Genomic DNA, 26293 nt, shown 5'->3' on the forward strand with positions numbered 1-26293 from the left:
AGTGGGAAGTTGACTGGTGGAAGAGATAAAGGGCTGGAGAAGGGGGAATCTGATTGGAGACGACAGACGGCCATGGAAGAAATGGAAGGGGGAGCAGCACCAGAGGGAGGTGATAGGCAGGTAAGGAGATAAGGTGAGAGAGGGAAATGGGGATGGGGAATGGTGAGGGGGGCAGGATTTACCGGAAGTTTGAGAAATTAATGTTCATGCCATCAGGTTGGAGGCTACTCAGTGAGAATATTAGGTGGTGTTCCTCCAACCTGTAGTGGCCTCATCACGACAGTACAGGAAGCCCTGGATTGACATGTTGGGATAGGAATGGGAAGTGGAATTAAAATGGGTGGCCACTGGGAGATCCCGCTTTTTCTGGCAGACGGAGCGTAGGTGCTCGGCGAAGGGGTCTCCCAATCTATGTCAGGTCTCACCGATATACAGGAGGCCACCCCGGGAGCACCGAGCACAGTAAAGGACCTCACAGGTGAAGTGTCGCCTCACCTGGAAGGACTGTTTGGGGCCCTGAATGGTAGTGAGGCAGGAGGTGTAGGGGCAGGTGTGGCACTTTTTCCACTTGCAAGGATAACTGCCAGAAGGGAGATCAGTGGGGAGGGGTAAATGGACAAGGGAGTCGTACAGGGAGCGATCTCTGCAGAAAGCATGTGGGGGGGGGGAGGGAAAGATGTGTTTGGTGTTGGGATCCCGTTGAAGATGGTAGAAGTTACAGAGAATTATTTGCTGGATGTGGAGGCTGGTGGTAGGTGAGGACAAGAGGAATCCTATTCCTGATGGGGTGGCGGGAGAATGGTGTGAGGGCAGATGTGGGTGAAATGGAACAGATGTAGGTGAGGGCAGCGTGAATGGTGGAGGAAGGGAAGCTCCTTTCTTTGAAGAAGGAAGACATCTCCTTGGTTCTGTAATGAAAAGCCTCATCCTGACAGCAGATGTGGTGGAGACGGAGGAATTGAGAGAAGGGGATGGCACTTTTACAAGTAACAGGGTGGGAAGCCTCCAACATGATGGCATGAAGATTAATTTCTTGAATTTCTAGTAGTTCTCCCCCTTCACCGCTCCCCATTCCCATTTCCCTCTCTCATCTTAACTCCTTACTTGTCTACCACCTCCCTCTGGCGCACCTCCCCCTTCCCTTTCTTCCATGGCCATCGGTCATCTCCAATCAGATTCTCCCTTCTCTAGCCCTTTATCTCCTTCACCAGTCAACTTCCCAGCTCTTTACTTCACCACTCCCCCTCCCCAGGTTTCACTTATCACCTTGTGTTTCTTCCTCCCCTCCCCCCACTTTCTAATCCTGACTCCTCATCTTTTCTTCTCCAGTCCCAATGAAGGGTCTCGGCCCAAAACGTCAAATGTACTCTTTTCTATAGACGCTGCCTGGCCTGCTGAGTTCCTCCAGCATTTTGTGTGTATTGCTTGGATTTCCAGCATCTACAGAGTTTCTCTTGTTTGTAGCAAGTCCAAAACTCACTAACCCTAACCATGTCACTTTGGAATGTGGGAGGAAACCAGAGGGAACTCACTGATCGTGGGGAGAGTGTATAAACTCCTTACAGACAGCGGTGGGAATCAAACCCAAATCAGGGATCACTGCCACAGTACAATGATTGTGCTGACCCCTATGCTACGCATTTCATCTTCAGTTTCCTGATTGTTCCTCGCGTCCTTTGATTCATCTAATTTCTGGAAATCTACCTATCTCGTTTTCAAATACAATTAACGCTGAAACCTCTACAAACCACCGGACTAGAAAATTTCAAAAGAAATGTCATGAAACGTCTCCTCATTTCAGTCCTAACTGACCTACCCTTGGCTTTTGAAACCTCCAGTTCTGGACTCCTCAATGTCTATTCTGTCCAGCTTTCTAAGAACACTCCTTATATTTACATCAGTAAGGTCATCTTTCATTCTTCTAAACCCTGAATAAAGTCTAGACTACTTAATCTCTCTGCACGTAACAGATCTGCCATCCCAGGAACCACTCTGATGAATCGTCACTGTGTTCTCTCTAAAATAATTATACTATTTTTAGATTTTCAAAACCCAAATTGTTTATAATATTCCAGACATGTTTCACAAAGGCCCTGACTAATTTTATTAAGATATCATTATTCTTGAATGTGAATCCTGTGGTAGTAAAAATCAATGTATCATTTCCTTTCCTAATTGCTTGCTGCAGCTACATATTGGAAGAAATCTTGTTCCAATGATATCAACATTCTTCAGCCACTCACCACTTAAAACAATACCCAGTCTTTCTGTTTTTTCTCCACCAAAATGAATGACATTGTCATAAATTCCAACAGTGATCCCTGCCTCTGTCATTAACATCCACGAAATGGGTAGTTCAAAACACCCAAACTACCAAAAAAATCTTCTATAAATCCACAGGCCAGGGAAGCAAATTAACATCAGCATCCTCGCCCAGCCCAACATCCCCGCATCAAAGTTCCAAATACTCTCAGCTAGTTTCAGATATTGGCCTGCCATTCACGTTCTTGACACCAAATTACCAAAACAGACACATTATGCTGAGTTGTATCACAGCAAGAAATTACAAAGGAAATAATAATGTAAATCATTGAAGGATATTCTGAAATGCTCCCTGACAAAGTGTCATTCTGCTAATAAATTCCAAGGACCCCTGCCTGAGAATAGCTCATGTTGGAGAACGAGCATTCTGGCTGAGAGTCTCCAGTCTATTCATCAGGAAAACTGAGAGATGTAATGTAAACAGCAGAAGGAACGTGCTGTATCTCTCTCGCACCACCCATCTCCCCTTTGAATTCAGCTCCATCTGTGGCTAGCACCCGGGGGTCCCACATTGGCTTCATTAGCCACTTCAGAACCCACAGATAGGAGCGGAAGAAAATCATCTTTGATCCTGTGAGACTGCCTAAGAAAATGACGATGATCAGTCAAGCGTAACAAAGCTGACATGAAATCTGGTGTTTCTTTTTAAAACAAAGATTATAAATGCACTATAATTACTCAACATATTAAAATCTGGTATTCTAGTATGGCATGTTTCAAAATTGGAAAAATGTAACTAACTTTGTGACTTCATTCACTAGTGTTTAATCTGGAAGCTTGCTATTTTTAAAGTTATAAAGATAACTCAGTACTTAGATACTATTTTTGTCACTCAGAAGCTTCCACCCACATCCAGTTAATACAAGCAGATTCGGACAAATGAAGGCTCCAATCCATATCTCTACAATTTCTCCATGCTCGCTCCTCCTGAAGACGTCCGAGTATCTCTTTCTACTGAGTTCTCAGCTAATAGCCACAATGATCAAAGTGTAGTGCGGATAGGAACCAAAAGTATCACTAGAACGACAAATGGTGAATTGTGTGCACGTTTGTACTCTAGGCGACGAGAAGGATATAGAGAATGTGTGGAGTGAATAGAAGATACAACTTCAAATATAGCTTTGCATACGGATGAAGCTTTATTTCCTGGGACAGAGCAGTGTGATTTTGTGTGTAGCTGGTCCCTTAAGGTTGTCATAGCTGGGAGAGGTAGTGCAGATAAGCTCTCACTATCTATTAAATGCTCCCAGTGACGTGTGTCTCAAATAGCCTCTGACAACCACGTCCAGCTCTTGGTCTTCACGTACGTCTTAGCTACTAAGCTTGGCAGAACAGTTTCTGCTGACAGGAGAAGGGGCAAAGACAGGTTGTTGTTGCTGAGTGCCGTCGAGTCGTCATCGACTCATGGCAATCCTATAGATAGTATAGTTGTCCATAGGGTCCTCATGGTAAGATATGGATGTAAATTGCCAGGCCTTTCTTCCACAGAGATACAGCTGCTGCCCAGGTTGGGACCTGGGCAGGTAAGATGGGTTTCCGGTGCTTTAAAACCAGTCGATTTGGGCAGGTGAGGCTCATCAGCCACAGTTGGCAACTCGCCCTGCAGAAGGAAAACTCTGACTTCAAACTTCTGCTGCTTTGTGGCTATACCCGCCCTTTGGGAAGGCTTTGGGAGTCAACCCCGAGGAAAAATCTGGAGCTGGAGTCCCTACATTGAGTGGCAACTCCTGCAACACCACTAGTGACAAACTGTATCGGTCTCTGCCATTGCTTTGGATTCATCAGCAGTGTGGAGAGGGAAAGCCTGCAACATGGGCGACGTCTTGCTCTCCACATTGTACTCCCCTGGCTTGTGGGTCACATAGACAGCTATAGGTTGCAATACCCATGGTCGACACCAACCAACGGTGGCCCTCACAGTAACTGAAGGAGAAGTGGGCTCAGGCTTAACTTCCATTCCCAATGCAAGAGTGGAACTAGCCCACTTTGATCTCCCCCAACGTGGCCACCGATAACTGTGATCTGAAGCTATCTGAAGTGAGTAGGCAGGTCTGATGACATCACTGTTTGAAAGGAAGATGCTGGTGTCTGGGCCTTCAGGGTCTAATTGTGGGGATTTGGGATGATGCGTGCATTAGTTAATATCTTATAGAATTCTATTGCCCTCGGCTTGCCCAGGTACACCATTCACCCAACCCACACCCCCAACCCCACAATGACAGTGATTCCCCGATAATCCACCGGGCTCATCTTGAGCTATGGGTCAATCTCTGGAGATCAAGTGCCAGCCAACATGCCTCTTCATTTTAATTCACTCCGTCCCATTCTGGTTAAGAAGGCGGCCTTGAGGCTTGGACGTAAATTTGTCTGAGATTCCCCCGTAAAATGGCCTTTGTTTAGACTGCAGAATTGCCAGGGAGAAAAATTAATATTCTATATTTCAGGTTGGTAATTGAAAGAGTAGCAAATGAAGGAAACCAGAACAAAGTGGCTGCTTCATTGCGTGGCACTGGTTAAGCTACAGGTTGTAATTCCTATTTAATTTTGTGGTCAAAACAGCCAACTGTAGACTGTTGATAAGTATTTATCAAATCCTACAGTGTAGAATACATAATTGTAAGTGATTTTTAGCTAAAGAAAATTTAGAATTAATCCACTTGTGAGGGAACAACAGGGTTTCAACCAAATAGATCCAGGTGCAAGTGAGTAATCATATTAGTCTCTTCAGGTCAGTTGCACCTCAGTAATCTGTGGGTAAATTGCAGCAGGGAACAGAGTAAGTGAGTCTTGCGAGCCAGGTCTGGAGAGTACAACAGAGCACTATAGCAGTTATAGCATTGTTGTGACTATATGTTATAATTATGTGGTTTTTTTCAGTTTTTCAGTCTTGGTTTGTCTTGTGTTTCTGTGATATCATCCTGGAGGAACATTGTATCATTTCTTACTGCATGCATTACTAAATAACAATAAAACAGGACTGCGTGTCCTTATAATCTAATCTAATGTTGGGTCTGAAGTAAGAACGCAGGGCATTATAGCAGATTGGCGCCAGAGTATGGTTAAGCAAGAGCAAGGAAGTAGAACTTACGTTGCATCTATACAAAGCCATAGTTAGAAACACAAAGTAACATGCAGTTCTGACACTACACTTTAATACAAATATGTTGGTCATGCAGGACCATAGCTTAGAGATAAAGTACATCTCTGAGAATTGAATGATAAGTAGAATTTACACAAATTATGGTTGCTTTCTCTACAAGTTAGAAGATTAAGTGTGATATTTCTGAAGTTTCATGGGCATGAAGGATAACTGAAAGACTTCCATTGATTTTGGAATCTAGAATGAGGAGGCAAAATCTAAAATTTAGAGGCAGACCTTTCATGAGTGAAGTTCAGAAACACTTCAACATGTAAAACCCAAGGTAAATCAGAGGCTGTCATCTGTAAATGGAAATGAATGCTACATCTTCTCAAAGTTTTTTAATGTAAAAGACTGTTAGAAACATAGAAACATAGAAAACCTACAGCACAATACAGGCCCTTCAACCCACAATGCTGTGCTGAACATGTACTTACTTTAGAAATTACCTAGGGTTACCCATAGCCCTCTATTTTTCTAAGCTCCATGTACCTATCCAGGAGCCTCTTAAAAGACCCTATCATATCCACCTCCACCACCGTCACCGGCAGCACATTCCACGCACTCACCACTCTCTGCATAAAAAAACTTACTCCTGATATCCCCTCTGTACCTGCTTCCAAGCATCTTAAAACTATGCCCTCTTGTGTTAGCCATTTCAGCCCTGAGAAAAAGCCTCTGACAATCCACACAATCAATGCCTCTCATCATCTTATACACCTCTATCAGGTCACCTCTCATCCTCCGTCGCTCCAAGGAGAAAAGTCCAAGTTCACTCAACCTACTCTCATAAGGCACACTCCCCAATCCAGGCAACATCCTTGTAAATCTCCTCTGTCCCCTTTCTATAGTTTTCATATCCTTCCTGTAGTAAGGTGACCAGAACTGAGCACAGTACTCCAAGTGGGGTCTGACCAGTGTCCTATATAGCTGTAGCATTACCTCTCAGCTCTTAAACTTAATCCCATGGTTGACGAAGGCCAAGGCACCATATGCCTTCTTAACCACACAGTCAACCTGAAACTATGATAATGTTGGTGATAATAAAACTGATTCTGATTCTAAGCTGAATTCTTAGGCCTGGTGGTGAGTGTTCCTGGCACAACCCAAACTGGGCATTGGTGAATAAGTAATTCTTTTTTATCTATCTTTCCATCTGTCTGTCGTTCTACCTATCTATCCCAATTACACCCATGTGAACAATTAGCTTATTCACCCGTACACCTTTGGGATGTGGGAGGAAACCAAAGCATCCGGAGGAAACCCATACATTCACAGGAGGAAGATATATACCTCTTACAGACAGCGGCGGGATTTGAACTCATGTCGCCGGTGCTGTAATAGCATTATGCTAACTGCTTTGTGACTGTGTCACCCTATAGTTGGTTATTGGTGAGTAAGTGCCATTTGACAACACTGATGATCCACAGCTTCTGACTCTTTGCTGAATGATTGGATGCTAAATAGCCAGATTGGATTTATTCCACTTTTTCTTTGTAAGAAGAAATACACAGCCAATTTTCCATATTATTGGTAGATGTCAGTATAACAACTGTACTGGAAGAGCTTGGCTAGAGGTGCCGTTTATTCCAGAGTGTAGCTTTTTGATACCACACCTAGAACGCTGCTGGGTCCCAAAGCCAATGTTGTATCCAATCACCTCTGCTGCTTCTTGATCTGACAAGTGAATGGAGTTGGATGAAGACTGGCTTCCCTATCTATTTACCAGTTTTGGATGAAAACAACTGTGACTGCTTGCAGCCACATCCTTAACATGTTGGGCCCCACCGTTTTGGTTAACAGTTTGGTAACATTCATTTCCTCACTGGCATAACTCCCAAGAAAAATTACCCTCCTTGTTCTTGGTATTGCATTGTTTTAAACCTAATCACAGGTTATGAAAAATGACCATTCCTACCTCTGTCTGATCAATCATGTGTTCCAGTTGAAAGATCTGAGCTTTCACTTGGCCCTCTTTGCTGATGAGGTAACCAATACTCTTAGACAGCTTCTCCTGTTGGCATAACGACAGAATGCACAGCAGAATGAAACCAGAGAACACCATTCAAACTGCACCAGCTGTCAACAGATCCTCAATATCTCAATTTACGCATACACAAAGCAGTGAACAAATCTCAAAATTAATGAAACCAAATATATACAGAAGCGTAAACAGAGAAAGAGTGAGGCCAGGAAACGGCCAAGTCACTGATACATTAAAATCATTAAGAATTTAAGATTCAACTGTGTACAAGACTTGTGGGAGAATGATATGTTGGAGAAGTTTGATGTCCAGATATTTGAGAACAACATGAATGTCTTTGAAAATGAAAGTAGTCAGGAGCTCTTAAGTTTTAACATATCCTACCTTGAGCACTTTGTAGGCACTGCTCATAGAAGTGACCTTGTGGTTGGCGTGTGACCCACCAAGCTTACAGAGGTGACACACGGGCCTCCGGCACATCTCGCAGTACATGGTCACCTTCTCCATTTCATGCTCAGGGCACATCAGAACCTGGTGGCATTTGGGAGTGGAATAAAGAAGTTTGGTGTGGAGGATCAGGGATAGGAGTGGAGAGATGTGGTTGAAGGGTTGTGGTGGGATTGTGGGAAGGAATAAAAAGACATCAAATATATTGTCATTCCAAAATCAAGAGGGTATTTTATGTCACACAGTACCGGCACAAATTTTAATCAATTTCTGTACTCTACAATACTCCCAGAAGAAGATGATCCCCTAAAGACTGGGGAATGCTGGAAAATCCAATCCTGGTATAATTTAGTGTATTAGAATGTTTCCCTGCTTCCATCACTTTCCAATTTATGATCAATTCCAAATTAAATACATAGCAGGGCAATTTGGATGGCAGAGATCCATAGTTCAGAATGAAGATGGCTTAAGAAAATACCCACCTATAAAAAAGAATTCTAACCCCCAAAAACTAGCAGCCCATCCAACCTGTTCATGGGTACCAATCATTCTCTTGGAAACAAGGGGTATCAAATGAAAACCCACTTTAGGCCTCTTCTACGGAATTGCCTAGTGCTCCATGGAGAGTTCTTCACTGAATCATTTTGTTTCATGTTAAATGTTGAGCCAAGTTAGAACAGGAGTTCTCTCCCGACATCTCCAGCTGCCTGAGGGCCAAAGCCAGTGATCATACACCCAGCATCCACCCACTTCCATTCCACATGCCATGTTGCAATCTACCCCTCCCAGTAATGAGTCAGCAAGGTGAGCATATCGAAATTTATCCTCTTGAAATGAGTGAGCTACCTCTGGAAACATGGGAGAGCCAACGCCCACTGGAAACATGGGAGAGCCAACGCCCACTAGAAACATGTAGGGACCCATTTTTCAAGTGAGTGAGTGTCCTCTGATTGTTCTGGGCATTGTTGGCCGTGCTCCTTATTGTCAATTTTGACTTTGACTCCACACTTTGCTCCAGAAAATAATGTCCTCACCTTCAACTTCGCATTTAAAATAGGACGGCTAAAATTACCCTTAGGTCGGTCCCAAACAGTAAAAAAATTCCTATTGAGAAAATTATCTCCATGTTTCGCTGGATTCAGAACTTCAGAAGGTTTTTTACAGTGAACACAAACTGCACCTGTGAACCAATCCTTATGCAGCTTGTTCTTTATTGCTGAGCTGAGCACCTTTTTTTGCAGTTTAGTATTGAAGAAATTTGGTTCTGACTCTCATTCTGATTCAGTAGTCATTCCACCTCTATCCTTTCTAACTTCCTCTGAAACCCTCTGACCCATTTGCTCTTTCTTTTAGCCTTTATTCTTCCATTTCAGCTTTCTCTCTCTCTCTCTCTCTCTCTCTCTCTCTCCATTTCTTATTCCCCTTTCACAAACAATAGAAAATCTGCAGATGCTGGAAATCCAAGCAATACACACAAAATGCTGGAGGAACTCAGCAGGCCAGGCAGCATCAAGGAAAAAAGTACGGATGATGTTTTAGGCTGAAACCCTTCAGCAGGACCTTTCTATTCTGTTTACATTCAAAGAAATCACTCTTCTTCTTGTTCACTCTACTCTCCATCTTTTTTTAAATTTTCCCTGATTTTCTTCCTTCCATCTTTCCCTCTTGCAGTCTTTTCTCCTTATCCACATTCAGTATTTTCTCTGTGGCTTCATCTACTGCTTCTTTTCCCCTTTCTTTCCATGTTATATACAGTGGCCTGGACATGGGCCTCAGAGGTCCAAAGACTGGATATTCAACTTGTAAGAAATAGCAAAACATAACAAAAATGTTTCAAAACAGAAGTCTCAGATATTTTCAACTAGTGTGTCTTTTTTTTCTGTTCCTGTCTCTTCATCCATTCCGTGAGCCATGCCCACAATCTTCAGGGAATGTGCAGCTGTTGTATACGAGGGTGACGAAAATGACTGCAACATCTGTCACATATACATCAGCGCATATGATAATCGTGCCATAACGCGTTATATTTGTAAGACAGACTGAATGTGTCTGATTACAGATCGTGCCCTTTTAAGGAAAGGAAAGGCTTGAGGCTATATATTGATAATTCCTCAACCTAGTCTTGTTTTTGTGTAAAATTATTCATTGGAACATCCAAAGCGGGGTTCTGAAATTTACAGATTTTGAAGTATCCACCAACATTAAAGAAACACATGAATTTGACATCAATTTCCTCTGAAAATGTGGGTTACTTCCATTTACTGAATCACTTTAGTATCCTCAAGGGAAATCTAACCTTTAGGTCAATCTGTTCACATGTGTCAGAATGAATAAGCATGAAAATTCATAGACCATGCAACCAACTCAAACATGTTTCTTCTTTAGCTTAGTTATCAAAACATGTTCTTTCAATTTAATAAATTTAATATTGTATGTGCTGTGACTAAATTGAAGTATTCAAACTCACATAGCTGCAGCTTTGGTCAATGTTACATGATTTTAGGTTATAAAAGCAGATACTGTTGGATTATCAATTCAAACTTCCTTTGGTTTTGCTGACTCTGAGCTCTCATTAAATTATTTATTAATTAAGGTCTAATGTCTTTTGTTCTTTTTATGATTTTTTTATGTGCATATGTCAGAAGTTGTGGGACCATATACTTTCACCTTCACAAGAACTATTTTGAAAGAAAGAGGAAGTGTTCTGGAACCATTTTCACAGACTCTTTCCCCTGCCCCCAGGACAGAAATTCTTTAAACAGAGAGTGGTGGGTACATGGAACGCCCTGCCATGGATGGTGGTGGAGGCAGATACATTAACGATATTTAAGAAATTCTTAGATTAGCACATGAATGATGGAAAAATGGAGGGCTATATAGGAGGGAAGGGTTAGATTGACTTTGAGTAGGTTAAAAGGTCATAGGCCAAAAAGCCTGTATTTTTCTGCAATGTTCTATGTATTTTCCTAATCATCTTATGCCCATGTAAAGGGAATTCCGGGAATGCCCACTTACAATATGTTATATATAACAAGACAGTGAAAGAACATCCGTACCTTGGGCCGAAAGTTGGTGGTTGGTCCTACATACTCATGTTGAGCCTTTGGAGTCCCCCAGGGATGGTGAAGTTTAAAGCACTCATTGCAGTAGCTTGCTTTGCAGTCCATGCAACTCTTGGTGGCCTCGCTGGGCGGAGCCTTGCAGAGGTTGCACATGATGGCTACAGCTGCGCGGGCGGCCTGCCGGTATCTCTCCACAATCGTTTCCAAGGTGAAGTTTCGGAACAGTCCGCTGATGCCTCGCTCTCCGAGATCGATGTCACACTTACAGCCAGGGCAAGGGAAGGTGGTGACTCCTTGACTGTGGATGGTCCGTTTCCAGCCTGGATGGGCAGCAGATCCTTTTTAGTCAACCAATACATGAAAGAATAAAGGGAATGACAGAGAAAGGACAAACAAGGGAAAGTAAAAGAAAATTGAGAGAGTAGTAAAGTTATATAGGTTACTGTATTAGAATGGTTGAGTAATACAGAGCAGAAGAAAATCATTTGGAAGCTCCTTTGAAGAGCAATCTCATTTGTTCCATTGTGATATTTGTTTCTATGTCCCTGCAATTTCCTCTGCTTCAAGAATTTTTCCCTTCAGTGCAGTTCCTGAATATGTACTCAGCACACTGACAGACAAGAATTAAAATCTTATTCATTGATAAGAAAGCATTTTCCTTGTTACACCGCTGCTCAAAGCACTGCTCTTTCAGCCATCTCCCTCCATTCTTTTGGTTTCAATTCTTCATGACTTTAAACCTTTTGATCTATTTCCATCTTGGCTTTCTCAGAACTTAAAAGAAATAACCTCATCTTTGATGTACGATATAATTATGATGTCTCAAATGTAGGTTAATTCCAATAACTCCTATCCCTCCCAAAGTCTACACATCCTTCAAGCAACTGGACAGAAATGGACATGAGACCCAATTGGCATTGCACCATCATTTTATACAGGTTTAGCAAAGTTTCTTGGATTTTGAATTCCTTGAATATGTTTATAATTTTAATAAAGCAAAAGACTATATTAACTGCTGAAGAATTTGTCCACAACCACTGAAGTATTAATGTTCTTGTATCCCAGTTAAAATAGTTCCCTATCTTGCTTTTCCCCTTCCTACATCAAGCAAAAATGATCAAAGTCAGTCAATTCCACGTACTGAGATAGTTGATGGAAGATCAGAACCTTTACTTCTCCATGATTATTATTACATTGGTTGACACAATATCCACTGAACTAGTGAAGATGATTTATGGTGAATTAGATTAATAGCCTCTCATTACACTATAATTTTTTAAATTTTTCCTTAGAAGGACAAGGAATTAGAAACTAGCATTTATATAACATCTTTCAGAAGGCTATGATAAATAAAATGTTCTTTTCCTGCAATTAAGTGCTTTTGAGGAGTACTTTAATTATTTTGTTTCCTTAAGGTTATGGTAGCCGGAGGTCATAATAGGGATAAGCTCTCACTATCTATTAAATGCTCCCAATGGCATGTGTCTCAAATAGCCTCTGACAACCAAGTGGAGCTCCTGGCTTTCACGTGCGGCTTAGCTACTAACCCTCATGGAACTGTTTCTACTGACAGGGGAATGGGCAAAGGCGGGTTACTGGCATCTTAGAACCCATTGCTTCGGGCAGATGGGGCTTGTCAGCCATGGTTGGCAGCTCATCTAGGAGAAGGAAAGCTCTGATCTCAAACCTCCACTGCCTTGCAGCTATACTCACTCAGCTGGCAGTAAAACCTGAGGGAAAACCTGGAGCTGGAGTCTCTAAGGCAGTTCCTGTGCTAAGTTCAATCTGACTGGCAACTCCTGTGACACCGCTGATGCCAAACTGTATCAGTCTCTGCCGTTCCTTTGGATTCATCAGCTGCGTGGAGGGGGCAGGGAGCCTGCTACATGAGCAATAACTTGTTCTCCATATCGTACTACTCTGGCCTGCGTACTAGCTTGTGTGTCACATAGTTAGCTAGGATGGAACACCCGTGGCCTGCCATGACCAGCAGAAAGCCTCGACGTAAAATTACCTCAAATTATCTCAATTTCTTTAATATGAATCAGAAATCACTTCAGATAAATGAAAATATCTAACTAAAAGAGCCCATTTAAATTAATTCTTTTCCTAAAAATAAGGAATGTTGAAGATGATCCTTTAATTTTATTAAACCTTCTTTGCTTTGAGATAGAAGTTACTGGAGGTTGAAAATGGTAAAATTCTCCCTAAGGTGATGTCCCCATCCCTTTAGAATCTAAAATACCTCTGCTGTTGTTCAGAGTGTTAATATGTACCTTAATATGATAGGATATCAAGGGAAAGGAGGACAAAGGACACGGAACTCCACCAATGAAAGTGAAATGGAATGAAATGCATTCCATGTAAAAACTATGACTCAGCAGGTGTCATTGGGTCAATGGCAGCATAAAAGTTATTGTTTTTATTTCCTAACATTTAATAACTCACTGATTGAAGTATTTTAAACTGGTCTGTACTGACAAGTTGTCAGACGGATTTTCAACTATTTTCTTTAATAAAAGTAAATTTATTACTGCCATTTGATTCCCAAGAATCCAAAAGGCAGCAGAAAAAGCGTTAGCACAAACATGTTGAACTTATTAATGTCAGTTACAGTTCCCGGGGCGAAAGAACATTGATGAGCAAGAAAGCCTACTTGGCATGACTGAAATGTTTAAAGAACACTGACTACGAATGAAACAGCTGCTTGTCTTCATTTTAAACTGGAGTGCCGCTGAGTACCTACCACATGTCACATAGAATTGTATCAACTCTACACCCTAACCTCAAAAACCATCAAATCCACACAGACAGATAAGCATAAACTATTAAAAATAAAACACAGAGAAATTACAGAACAGATCATAGACTGGCTGAACTGATAGGTCACAGACTTAGTCCGTGAGCCAGTAGGGTTGGTCGGTACTATCTGAGGGGAATAATGTTCTTAGTGATTTTTGGCAAGTTATACATCTCTAGAGTTAGAAAATACTAGACAACTGGGTGACCCTTTGGGAGAAGGGTAGTGCAGTCTGATGTGACCAGAATGAACATTAAATTTCCCTGAATGCTACTGCTATCACTTTGCTTTGAAAGAAGAAAAACTCAGTTCATCAAAGAAGAAAGATGTGTAGCAAGACAAATATTGCTCCTCCTCGTTTAACAAAGGACACCTTTGATGACCACATTTCTGGTTGATCTGCCACCCTTCAGGAACACTCTAACGTTTTCATGTCTTTTTCCCCGGCTTAAAGCCACATACAGCTGACCATGCTGGAATACCGGTTTCTCCAGATAAATCCAACACATTCTCCATGGTTTGGCCTTGTGCCTTATGTATAGTCATAGCAAAGCATGAGTGTATCAGGAACTGGCACCGCTGAGGAGGGACATCTTCTCCTTCTGATAAACTGAGAGTAATTCTTGGGATCATAACAATGTCATTTTCCAACGCACCAATGTTTACCTTTGCTACGATGAGATTGTCGTGCAGTTCTTCCACCATCATTCGCGTTCCATTGCAAAGCCTTGGTGGATCCAAGTTCCTCATTGAAGTGATGGGAGATCCCCTCTTCAATTCCAGTTTATGTGGTGGCAATCCAGAGAGTTCGACCGAATCAAGGAATTCTGTAGGAAAATGAGTGGCGTTAGCTCCTTCACTTACGGCATTGAAGGAACAGTATTCTTTCATGATTCTAGAGATGTGTCTAATGCATGTGAAGTTTATTTTTCGTATCATTTCATTGAGAGGAACCAAGGTAGAATTCCTCAAGAACAGTTCTGCAGGATTGTTGAATGTCGGGTAGATGAAATCAATACATTCTTCCAAAGTTTTTGCTGGCAGAATCCTCAGGTAATTCGATTTCATCATTTTCATTTTTCTCAATCTTGTCTTCTCCAGCATCCAATAACTCAGAATATCGTCCTTCTCCCTCACTCAATCACATCTTTCTCTTCAATTGAAACTTGATGAAGCTTCTCCATAAGTAGGAATTTCTTATGCATGAATTCTCCACATCAAGATCATTTCCTCGTTTCACAACTGCTAGAAGCTGACGCAAATTGCCACAGCAAATGGTTAAAATACTTCCAAAGGCCTCATTCTTGCCACATACATCACGAAGAGTCCAGCCCATGGCTTCAAAACTCCTCCTCCTAATCATGGGGCAATATCCCAGACAATAAGCCTCGCATTTCAGAGTAAATTCGCGGTTTTGGTGTTTTTATCAATGTTACAAAAGGCATCTTCATTGACTTTGAGGGGTATCTTGAATCTTGAATGCGCTGTCCTACCACCAGGCATCAATGTTGCTGCAATACTGGATGATGCCTCAGCAATAGCAACACCTCCATCTCCCCTAACTTCAGCGAGGATCAATTTGATGATAAATGTCTTGCCCGTTCCTCCTGGTGCGTCAATGAAGATCATTGAAGAGAGATTCCTTTCCAAGCAGTCGTACACATATTCATTTACTTCTCTTTGCTCATTATTCAATAGAGGCTCCTTCTGTGAAACAAATTCTTGCTGTTCGTCTGTGTTGTATTGCAGTTCACGCAGAAATTCCAGATTGCCAGCACTTTGAGTAATTGTACCATTTCTTGCTGTCGGCAAGTTACATTCTTCGAATGTATTGCCTAAGTTCTCAAGTTTCTCTTGAAGAGTTTGTCCCTGATGCCTCTCATCGATCATGATATGAGGATCATTGGTAGTTCTCCTCCCCATTTGTAAGAAATCCTCAGACATTGCATTCTTGAACCGGTTCCATAATTGCTGTGGATTGTTGATTTCAGTGTTTGTTAGCAAGACGACAAACAAATCTCTCACTACTCTGGGCATTCTTGTTCTCTCTGCCTCTTCCATAGTTCACTGCCAATGATCATCAGCTTGCAACAATCCTCTCTCTCTGCAGACATCTTTGAATGATGGAAAGGTACCTCCATCATGTGTTTTCAATGATTCGAAAGATACTGGCCCCTTTATGTGATGAAGAAGAAGTCTCAAATAGTAGAGCTCACCGCTTCGTGGAGAAATGGTATACACTCCACCCAGAACATTTGCTTCAGAAATCCCAGAGTAGTCCTCCACTCTTTTCCCCATTCTCCTTCTTTCCCATCTCTTATTAGTCCCTGGGAGTGGGCACATGGCCAAGTGGTTAAGGCATTGGACTAGCGACCTGAAGGTCATGAGTTCGAGCCCCAGCTGAGGCTACATGGGTTGTGTCCTTGAGCAAGGCATTTAACCACACATTGCTCTGCGACGACACTGGTGCCGAGCTGTATGGGTCCTAATGACCTTCCCTTGGACAACATCGGTGTCATGAAGAGGGGAGACTTGCAGCATGGGCAACTGCTGGTCTTCTACACACCTTGCCCAGTGAAGACTTTCCAGGTGCAGATCCATGGTCTCGCAAGAATAACGGATGCTTTTTTTAGAATCTGGGAATAGGGTGTTTCGAAATACTTCATTACAATAAGACTTAAATATCTCATATTGATGGGTCACAGTTTGATCTCTCCCAATCCTGCACATGCTGATGGTGATTAGCAGAATGTGACCGCTGGAAATAGAGCTGCCCTGCCCTTTTGCTCCAGTTAGTGTCGCTGCTGTGAGCATCGTGAGGTGCTGCTGAGGCTGGCTGTGCGCATGCATCGTGGTGTCACGTTGCGGTTTCCATGAAAGCTAGAATCGGGTGTGGAAAGCGGGGCCTGTTGATAAGTGAGCAATTTTAACGAATATGAGCAATTTTAAACAAATATAACCCTGACCTTTGCATACATTCTATAAGTTAGTGCATTTTAAGTCCATTTAGTCAAAAAAAGTGCCACCTTAATGCACCATTTGCGCTAATTTGAGGCCACAAACAGACAAACAGATAAAAGAATGAGAATTTTAGTTATGTACAGATAGATGTGATAGCATTGCACCAGTGATAGCTTTATGTGTGATATCATGCATTTTATAACACTACCCTAAAATAAGCATTTTCGAAAGGTGGCCAATATAAAGTACAACATATATATTCAACCTAGTGGTATTTTGTCATCAGTGATTCCCCCAACATTGAAATTTGTCACAATGACAGCTGAGTTCAAGCACTTTTCATCAAATGTTGTTATAAAATTCTACATTGAAAACTATGTTATTGGTGGCACTTGCAGTACAGTGCCCAAGTTCAGCAGAGTGAATCATTTCATTTTTAGAAAAATATTTGTCAGTTGTTTATTTTGGAAAAGCCAATAAAAATCCTAGAAGACATATAATCACATGGATTTGTGGAGAATTTGTTCAGGAATTCAAATAAGTAATCACTTTTTGTATATATTCCATATTAACATCAGTACAGCAGAAAATGTTACCCCACCCCCCAAAAAGTGAAAAACCTCACTTGGAGAGATTTCTGGAGTTTTATCAATCTCATGATATTTTCCATATTTTTGTATCAAATCAAAACAATCTTAAGCCTTTGTCATAGCATGTAGAATTACAGTACAATAATTCAAATGTGGGGTTCCACATGGCCATAACCTAGGCTCCATTTGGTTGTAAAATGAAAATATTTAATCAAAGACTGCTTTCTGTACTTTGTTTTCCATACTTTCATAACCTATTAATAATCATAATAATTTTCCAAGTCTTCCACATCTTCATCTGAACGTTCCACACTCTCTGAGGTGGATGCCTGGTTCTCACAGTCTGCCAGTCTACACATGTCAGTACACCTGAGGCCATTTGCAACACACATACATATTGGGAGTGAACATTTTTTTGGACAGTTACAGGCCAGTAGATCCAGGACGGTATCGGGTGCTGGCTGGCCTTCCATCCAGTGCACCACCAACTGTTCAGCTTCCTCTTCTCTCTCCAACTTCCATCCTCTGTCAACAGGGCTTGGCACTTGTGGGTCCTTCTCCAAACATCTTCTCCATATACCAGCCTGGTAGTTGGCTCGCTGTGCATGTTTTGTTAAGCAGTCCTTGCATGGTGGGAGTTGACTTCCGATTTCACCTTTTTTGGCACAGAAAAGGTGATACCTGAGCTCATTGACCTTCGTGGTCGATGCTTTTGGGGCATACAGGAGACATGTAAATGCCTCCAGTTTGTCCATCAGTTCTGGGGAGAAGTCCCATTCCTGACCTAACTCTAAAAATGTGTCCTGAGTTTCCCTGTTGCTGGTCAGAAGTTTTAGGGCACTTGTCCCTGCAAAAGCGCTTACGGTATCACATCCTGTATATGCGTGCAACCGGATGAGAGCCCTACAAACCTCTATGCCAACAGTGGCAGCAACCTTCCTGATGTCTACAAGCCTTGTACGGGTTCTAGTGCCACACTTCTGGAACAATGGGGCTTCAATCTTGTCACAATTGCTAAAGACACCTGTGTCTTCTGAGCAGATCACTACAGATTGGTATCCCTCTCTTGTGGCATGGGCAGCATGGAGTAGTAGGTGGCCATCTGCTTCTTCTTGTTGACACTGAAGAGCTGACACCTCCTCACTGTCTTGAGATGTGATTCTGTAACATTTGTCATTTACAGATGCATACAGAATCTTCTCCTGTAGCTTTGCTCTGTACTCCGCCTTCCTCCATTCATGGACTATGAAGCTAATGAGACTATTTTTGTTATTGACTTTGGTCAGGAAGCTCCTCCACTGCCTCACCATCTGTGTGCCTGTGATACCTCGCAACACATGACGTCTCTTCACCCCATAGAGATTTTTCACTATTCTTGATAGAATTCTCCTTGTATGTGTCAAGCACATCTATTCTGCTATTCTGACTGCCTTCCCTCAGAACCATACCCAGAATTGTTGTGGCAACATCTCTGAAAGTAACTCTATCACCTTTCACTCTTTGGACCAAGTTCATTCCATCAACCACTGTAGCAGAGTTTCCTGGGAGTTGCTCTTCTACTGCAACTTTTTTTCTGCAAGTTTGTGGCTAAAATAGCTTCATTTGTCTTTCTCAGCGATCCTTCTGATGTGGACAGGGCCCAGGGCAATGGTCCAAGGGGATGAGAAAGGATATCCTCCATACGTAGACTGCGCCCTTGTGCCATCACTATGATGTGTCCAAAGAAAGACCTGTCTGCTTTCAAAATGATCACCCTCCCGTTTGATTTCACTTCTCTCTTCTTACACATATCACTGAATGTTTTCAGCTTGTTGGTTTTCACTGGGTCATGGAATTTCTTTGCTGGTCTCTCATCCTTGAAGGTTGCATAGCATTGCTCACCAATCTCATATGCCTTCATCAAGTCGGAGGCAATGTCCTTGGGGGCTGCTTTTGCCGTAGAGATGCTAATGAGGTCCCGCTTCTCTGCAAATGGGTTGACCCATTCATGTATGAGGCTAACCACTGCTGAAGCTGCTTCCTCATCTTTCTGGTTTCTTGGCGGCTGTAGCTCCACATGACAAAGCTCTGATTTGTTGCCTTGCACCATCTCCCTTAACTGTCCCAGGAATGCACTGTGGTGCTCAGCTGTTATGTAGTGACGCTTGTTAGCTCCAGCATTCAGGCTGAACCGTGATGTGCCTCCAGGAGTCTGTGTGTCTTTGTTCACTGTGGCTTCAATAGCCTGGTACAGGGATCTGCCCAGAGGGATTGTTACTTGACAGCTGCACTGAGAATTGGCCTGTCTTGTAGGCCTCATTCACAGAAGGATTCTTCTCCAGGAGATTCATCATCTGAGCCAAGTAAGGAGACAAGTACCTGGCATAATTCATCTTATCATAGGCAAAGCACCATGGGATGCTATCACAAATTTTCTAGTACTAGGGGTGTATACCTTGCCAAAAATCACTATAAGAATTATTCCCCCCAGATGGTACCGGTGGCCCAAATTTGGGGTCCTAACTCACGGACTAACTAGCTGAACTGTATCATTGCATTAAATTTTAGTCATTGCTTGTATCGCTATCTCACATTAAATATTTTTGTACATATTCTCCAATTATGTTGTGCATCCCCTTCCCATGACAGCTCTCGGCTCTACAAACTTTTATCTCATTTCAAAAACAATTTAATGAATATGAGCAGTGATACAAGCTTGAACTAATAGGACCTTTAATACTAGAAAACATCAGCTGGATTACACGGGGTATTTTTAAATTTTGCTTGTCTACTTCACTCTCCACCATCCTCGTGCATAGGACCACAATTAATCCTTTCAGCCCCCTCTACACCCCAGTGCATTGATAGTTTTCTCCTTTTACCAATAATTCCAGAGGTTGCATAATTCCAAGGGAGATGGTAAAGGCAGACACATTAGGCACGTGGATGATATGAAAATGGGGAGCTACATGAGAGGGAAATATTAGATTGATTGTAGAGAATGTTAAAAAGTCGACACAACATTGTGGGTCAAACAGCCTTGGCTGTGCTGTAATGTTCTTAATAGCTTCCTGCGACATAAAACAGCAGGCAATGCACCCAGAATTTTTACTCCCAATATGCAAGTTCTATTAGTGCAAGCAAGCTTCTTTAGGAATGGATACAGCCATCAATCCTTTGACGAGTTAAGCATCCTTGCGTATGTTTTCAGCCATAAGTAATCAGATACGTTATGGATAAACTGTTCCTTTGCAGTGAATCATTCCTCAGTACACTTACAGCAGAGGGTAATGGTTGAGAATCAGACACAAAGGACACCAATAACTGTTGAAAGCATTAAACCAAGTATGAAAATTTAACAAAAGGAACCAAGTAGGACATGTATGGCTTTAACCCCAGGTGTGTAGCAAGCATGTGTCTGGTGGTGTGGGGCGGACCGGTGTTACAGGATGGCCAGTGATTGAGAAACATGCTCACTAGCCCAAGGGCTTCAGTCTCAGGGTACACGAACTCCAGTCTAGTTTCAGTTTTCCTTATTCAATTCCTGCCTGGAAGATTCTTGGAGGAAGAAAGGGAAAGGGACGGGAGTCTGGGTCAAGTCTGTAGTGGATGTTGTTTTGGTGCCAAGGTGAATCCTTTGGCCAATTTATTTAGAGATACCGCATGAAATAGGCCCTTCGAGCTGAGCCACCTGTAACCCCTGATTTTAACTCTAGCCAACGAATAGGACAATTTACAACCTACTAACCAGTGTGTCTCTGACTGTGGGGGGAAGCTGGAGCCCCCAGGGGGAAACCCACGGGGACGACATATAAACTCCATGCAGAGGATGATGGGATTGAACTCTGATCTCTGACGACCTGAGCCGTAATGGCATCTCGCTAACTGCGATGCTACCATGGTGCCTCAGTTCTGAAGCCAAATGAGTTGTACGCTGACTTGGTTGACCTACCCAACAACTTCCGACCTGCTCCTGGCTGGCTTGCCTACTTGGACTCCGCTTAAAACATGACTGGTCTTCCAGTGACAAAGCAGGGTTTAATGTGCCTAAATTCAAGAGACCCTCTTGTTAAACACATACCACCAGGCTCAGGGACAGCATCTATCTTGCTATTATCAAATTATTGAATGACTCCCTAATGTGATAAGATGGGCTCTTCATTCCAAACTCTTCCTCTTTACGGCCTTGCACCTTATTGCCTGCCTGCATTGCACTTTCTGAGTAACTCATATTCTGCATTCTGCTACTGTTTTTCCTTGTACTATCCCAATGAAACAATGTGTATGGATGACACACCAAGCAAAGGCTTTCTCTGTACCTCGGTACATGTGACAACAGTAAACCAATTTACCAATTTTGCACGTTGCCTCTCTATGTACTAAAGTCTGAAATATGGAAAAGAATTAATTGCCCAATGGACTATGTAGCCTGTTTCCTTTTCACCGGCCAGCCACATAGTTTCCCTCAGGAAGGGGGAAAAGAGTTGTCTGGTGGGTCGGGGAGGAGGGGGTTGTAAAATCATCACCAGATATTCATTAAATTACTTTTTAAAATTGCTGCACTCATTGCAATCTAAAATCGGATGCTCACAGCATAGAAGACTACCTGGCTATCTTATCAATGTTGTCCTAGCTACCACATGACTGAAAATGATCGGCAAATGACATAATAGAATATTAATAGGAAAAAAAAGAAATACTGAACTTTCAATTTTAATGATCCAAAGTTGAGCATGAGGATAAACATAAATAAAGGAGAAAATGCAAGAGGAGAGGGAGGGTCTGACATAGAGCTATTGAATATATGATGACAATCAAGCGCAGTAAATCCACCCTGTTGCCATTTCACTGTGTGCTAACGCTGTTCCTGGTTCACATGAATTCAAATGGAGAAATAACTTGCATCTGTTCAAGTTACAGTACTGTTTGTTTTACATACCTGAACATCTTATCCACTCATTAATCACTGAGAGAACAATAATGTTATTAGAAATTAGTAACGAGTAAAATTGTTAGATTTCACAAACACGAGGAAATCTGCAGATGCCGGAATTTCAAGCAACACACATAAAAATTGCTGGTGAACGCAGCAGGCCGGGCGGTATCTCTAGGAAGAGGTACAGTCCACATTTCAGGCCGAGACCTTTCGTCAGGACTAACTGAAAGAAAAGATAGTACGAGATTAGAAAGTGGGAGGGGGAGGGGAGATCTGAAATGATAGGAGAAGACAGGAGGGGGAGGGATGGAGCCAAGAGCTGGAAAGTTGATTGGCAAAAGGAATATGAGAGGATACCTCTTCCTATAGATGCTGCCTGGCCTGCTGCATCACCACCAATTTTTATGTGTGTAGATTGTTAGATTTAACAGCATAGTAAATTTTTCGGTTTTTTATAGAATCATAATATTATTAGTAATTCAAATGAAAGCAACACATGATAATTCAGAGAATAATAGTATTTCACAGATGTTATTAATGCAGTGAGTAGACAAGTATAAGAGGAATTTCACAAGAATATAATGCCGTTGGTAACTCAGAGAACAGTAACATTGTTCCTAATTGACAAGAGTATTGTTGGCAATTTACACAATAACACTGCTGGCTGATTATGGATATGAAATCACTCATTCACCTGATAACACTGTTAATCACGTACACAGGTGCCAGTACTGTACTCTGCACAAATTCTACCACTTAACTCAGTTTCTGTGCACTAGCATTGTATCAAAGACCTGATCAGTAAATGTGATCAGGCACCCAGTGCTCCACGAGTTCTTTTCGGGATTACTGTAAAAACACAATACCCTTTCCTTTCAGTGACTGCAAGCACAGCACCCTCGGGCTGACCCCGACACCACTGTGAAGCCGGCCGTTGACAGCTGTAGAAAAGTATCCCAGGAAAGTTCACCCATTAATTCCTTCCAGCAGTGTCAGCATTCATCTCCTTTAGGTTGTGTGGTTCAGAATGTCAAATGGATATGAAATTAGATCTTTTTAACTTCCTGACTCCAGGTAATGTAGCACCATATCCTCTGTAGAATTTCATTAGAAAGCAGATGGCAGAACTGACTACATCATCCACAAAGTCGGCAGTTCCCTCTAGCTAAATATGCTAATGGGATGGAATTTATGCTGGGATTGCACTCAAGTCCACCCAGCACGGGTCACGTTGGCTTTCCTAACAAACATGAGCTCTTTTCACTAAATGAGAGCAGGCCTGCCTCTGCACATCACAACTGGTGTGGTGAGACTGCACTAGATAGCTTCTCTTTAAGTTAAGGACTTGCCCCTTGGTCTGGCTCTCTCACACCACCACCACCAGCCCGTCACCTCCCCAGACAATTTTGTCTCCAATCCCCGTCAACCACATCTCAACCTTGACTCCCTCCCATTCAGTCCTGACTTCAAACCACCCTCTACTTCAACCCAGCTCTCGAGGTCTCAACCACTTCCTCCACCCCCACGATGACTGAAGCTCCATCTCTTCCCATCCTTGGCCCCTTTTACTCACTCCCATGTTCCATATACCGAGCGGGTCGATGACACATCCATTTTGCTTTACTCACCCTGCTTCCAGCAATAGGTGGAGAGGGCCTGTTAAGCAAGCAAAGCCTATCCCGTTAGGTACAATGCCATGGACCTCAAGCTGAACAGAATTTTTAGTGTGAGTGACCCACCCATGCAAAACGTATGCACTGTCCCAGTCTGCACTGTATATTCAATGTGCCTTTCCCCAAAAGGATTCCTGTATGGAATGGGAAAACAATATTCAGATACCTGTTGATATTTTGTATGCACTCCTGTTTGCATACTGGTAAGAAAGAAACAACACAGCACGTAATAAAACAACATAAAAAGCAAATTAGGAGACACAGCACAGCACTCAGAAAACAACAGGCAACACAAGCAGATATGAGACGCACATGCCATTGTCACAAACTAATGACCCAAGCAAAGCCAGAAAGAAATTGTTTGCAGTGGTCAAGCTAGGCTAAAGTTCACATGAGTTTGACATTTTTTATCACTTGTTCTGAAATGCAAGGTAATTTATGACGTGGGTTATTAACCCAACTAAAGCACATCACAAAGTGACAACTAATTTGTTCGAGGCAAATGTCTAAACCAGAAACATATTGAATTTGTGTGATAATCTTATCACTTTCAGAAAAATGATTAAAATTTGGATTATTATATTTACTGTTGAAAATAATTCTGGTGGCTCCATTAAAGCAAATGTTGTGTTACAGATTGCCAGTCAATTAATTTCATAAAAAGACACTTTTTTAAATAATAGTGATGAGCTCATGTCAACTTTAGAATGTGACCACTTTGTTTGATTTTTAACAGATATAATCAAATTTTAATTTGCAAAAACAGAATAAACAGTCATAATTGAGTTGCAGCTATGGTCCATTAAACCTGAATCAACACAGAATGTTTCTACCTTTTCTCCCGAATGACCTTCGCAGTGAGGCTGCAATCAATTAACAAAGAGTCAGGAATAATTTCTCAGTGTGGTCCCCACTATGCTGTAATGTTGTAAACACATTAGTGGTGAATTTCATTGTCAGATGAACATATTATCACAGAGACAACATGGCACAAACTAGATCACACTCTTTAAAAGGGAAGTTAACCTTTGAGATCAGGTTAGTTTATTACATTATTCGGATCAGAAGAAATTCAACACAATGCAATCACAAGCTTTCAAAAGTGCATTTCCTCTTCTCAGGTTTCCACTTGTTAATATATTTGACACACTAGCCTGCAGAGCCGACTGAATGAGTAAACTGACTGTAATAACAAGTTATTTTGGACATCACTGTTTCAACATGCAGGAAGTACAATGCAAATTATATTTTCAAACATGCAGCACGGAAATATATTCAACCACTAAAATATTCAGGATAAGCTTGCATTTCAATAGAATGACAGTAAAGATAGTATAAAGTTTTAATTTAATGTTTATCCTATTGTGGAAACTTTGGAAACTCTACTGAATTATCATACACATTTCCCACCTCTGTAATTGAATTCCATTAATGCAGGTTTGAATCAAGTTCCACAATTTCCTGTCATCCTTAAGTCCTCATTCTTCAAACATGAGCCTGTCATTGAATGCTGAGTGGCTACCTGATCGATGAGTGCATCACAACCGTCTCTGTTTCTAGGGTTTGAATTGTTTTTAAATTTACCTGACACTCACATCTAAGAAGAGTTCATATAAACTGAAGGCATTTCTCAATCCTTATTCACTACCTCACCGTATATCCTTTTCACAAGAATCATCAGGTAATGATCAGAACTAGGAGGTATGGATTATTAATCTTCTCCTTGTCTTGGTGAGTTTTACCACAATTGGCAACACTATAGTTAAGAGCAGCTGATTTAGACCATTGAGCTTACTGGTATGAAATCACCATGTGTAGAGTACTGCCAGTTAAACCATCAAGCAGATCTGGAATAGCATCTTTAAATCAAATATCTGAAGGATTTGTTGTATTTTAAATGTCTATGGAAAACCAAAAACCATTAAATAATTAGCATTCAACGGTTTGAGAGATGGAAACAATCCTTGTGTCAAAATTTTGGCACCAAAAAGTGTTATTTTCCAGGAATACCAAACATGCTTTTATTTTTCTCCTCAAGCAGCACCATTCAGTCGCATGGAAATATGCGCAACTATTTTTGCAGCCACAACTGCAACCTGAGACGGCATTTACAGTGGCTGTCAGGAGGACCGTAGCCGCGAACTTTTATAGCTCTGGCTGCTTCCAGACTGGGGCTGAAGATACTTGTCGTGTGTAGCAGTTTGCTACCGATTGTTGTGTAAAGAAGATCATTGACATTGTATAATCAAAGACAGCTAATTAAATTTAAATCTCTTCTGCCAGAGTCCAAAAGGTGGAGAGAATTTGTGGCTATGCTCTAATTGGTGAGCGCCATCTAAACTGCTTGGGTGACGTGGCTTGCTGGGTTGAGTTGCTGACTATGTGCAGGCTGTGAGATCT

At 41.9% G+C, this 26293-nt stretch overlaps 1 protein-coding gene across 5 annotated transcripts in view; it reads right to left on the reverse strand.

Moving 5' to 3' along the window:
• trim36 (tripartite motif containing 36) overlaps nt 1-26293 on the reverse strand; it is a 122518-nt gene that overhangs the window by 80194 nt on the left and 16031 nt on the right. For 3 of the 5 annotated variants that reach the window (XM_072281074.1, XM_072281073.1, XM_072281070.1), the window contains exons 3-6: nt 24727-24756; nt 10949-11274; nt 7830-7976; nt 7380-7475 (exon numbers count right to left, since the gene is read on the reverse strand). In XM_072281074.1, coding sequence (XP_072137175.1) covers nt 7380-7475; nt 7830-7976; nt 10949-11274; nt 24727-24756 — 599 coding nt within the window. Of the gene's footprint in view, nt 1-7379; nt 7476-7829; nt 7977-10948; nt 11293-24726; nt 24757-26293 lie in introns of all 5 variants that reach the window. The other 2 variants (XM_072281071.1, XM_072281075.1) reach the window with 2 other exon arrangements.

This window comes from Mobula birostris, chromosome 17 (assembly GCF_030028105.1).
Source record: "Mobula birostris isolate sMobBir1 chromosome 17, sMobBir1.hap1, whole genome shotgun sequence".
Lineage (NCBI taxonomy): Eukaryota > Metazoa > Chordata > Chondrichthyes > Myliobatiformes > Myliobatidae > Mobula > Mobula birostris.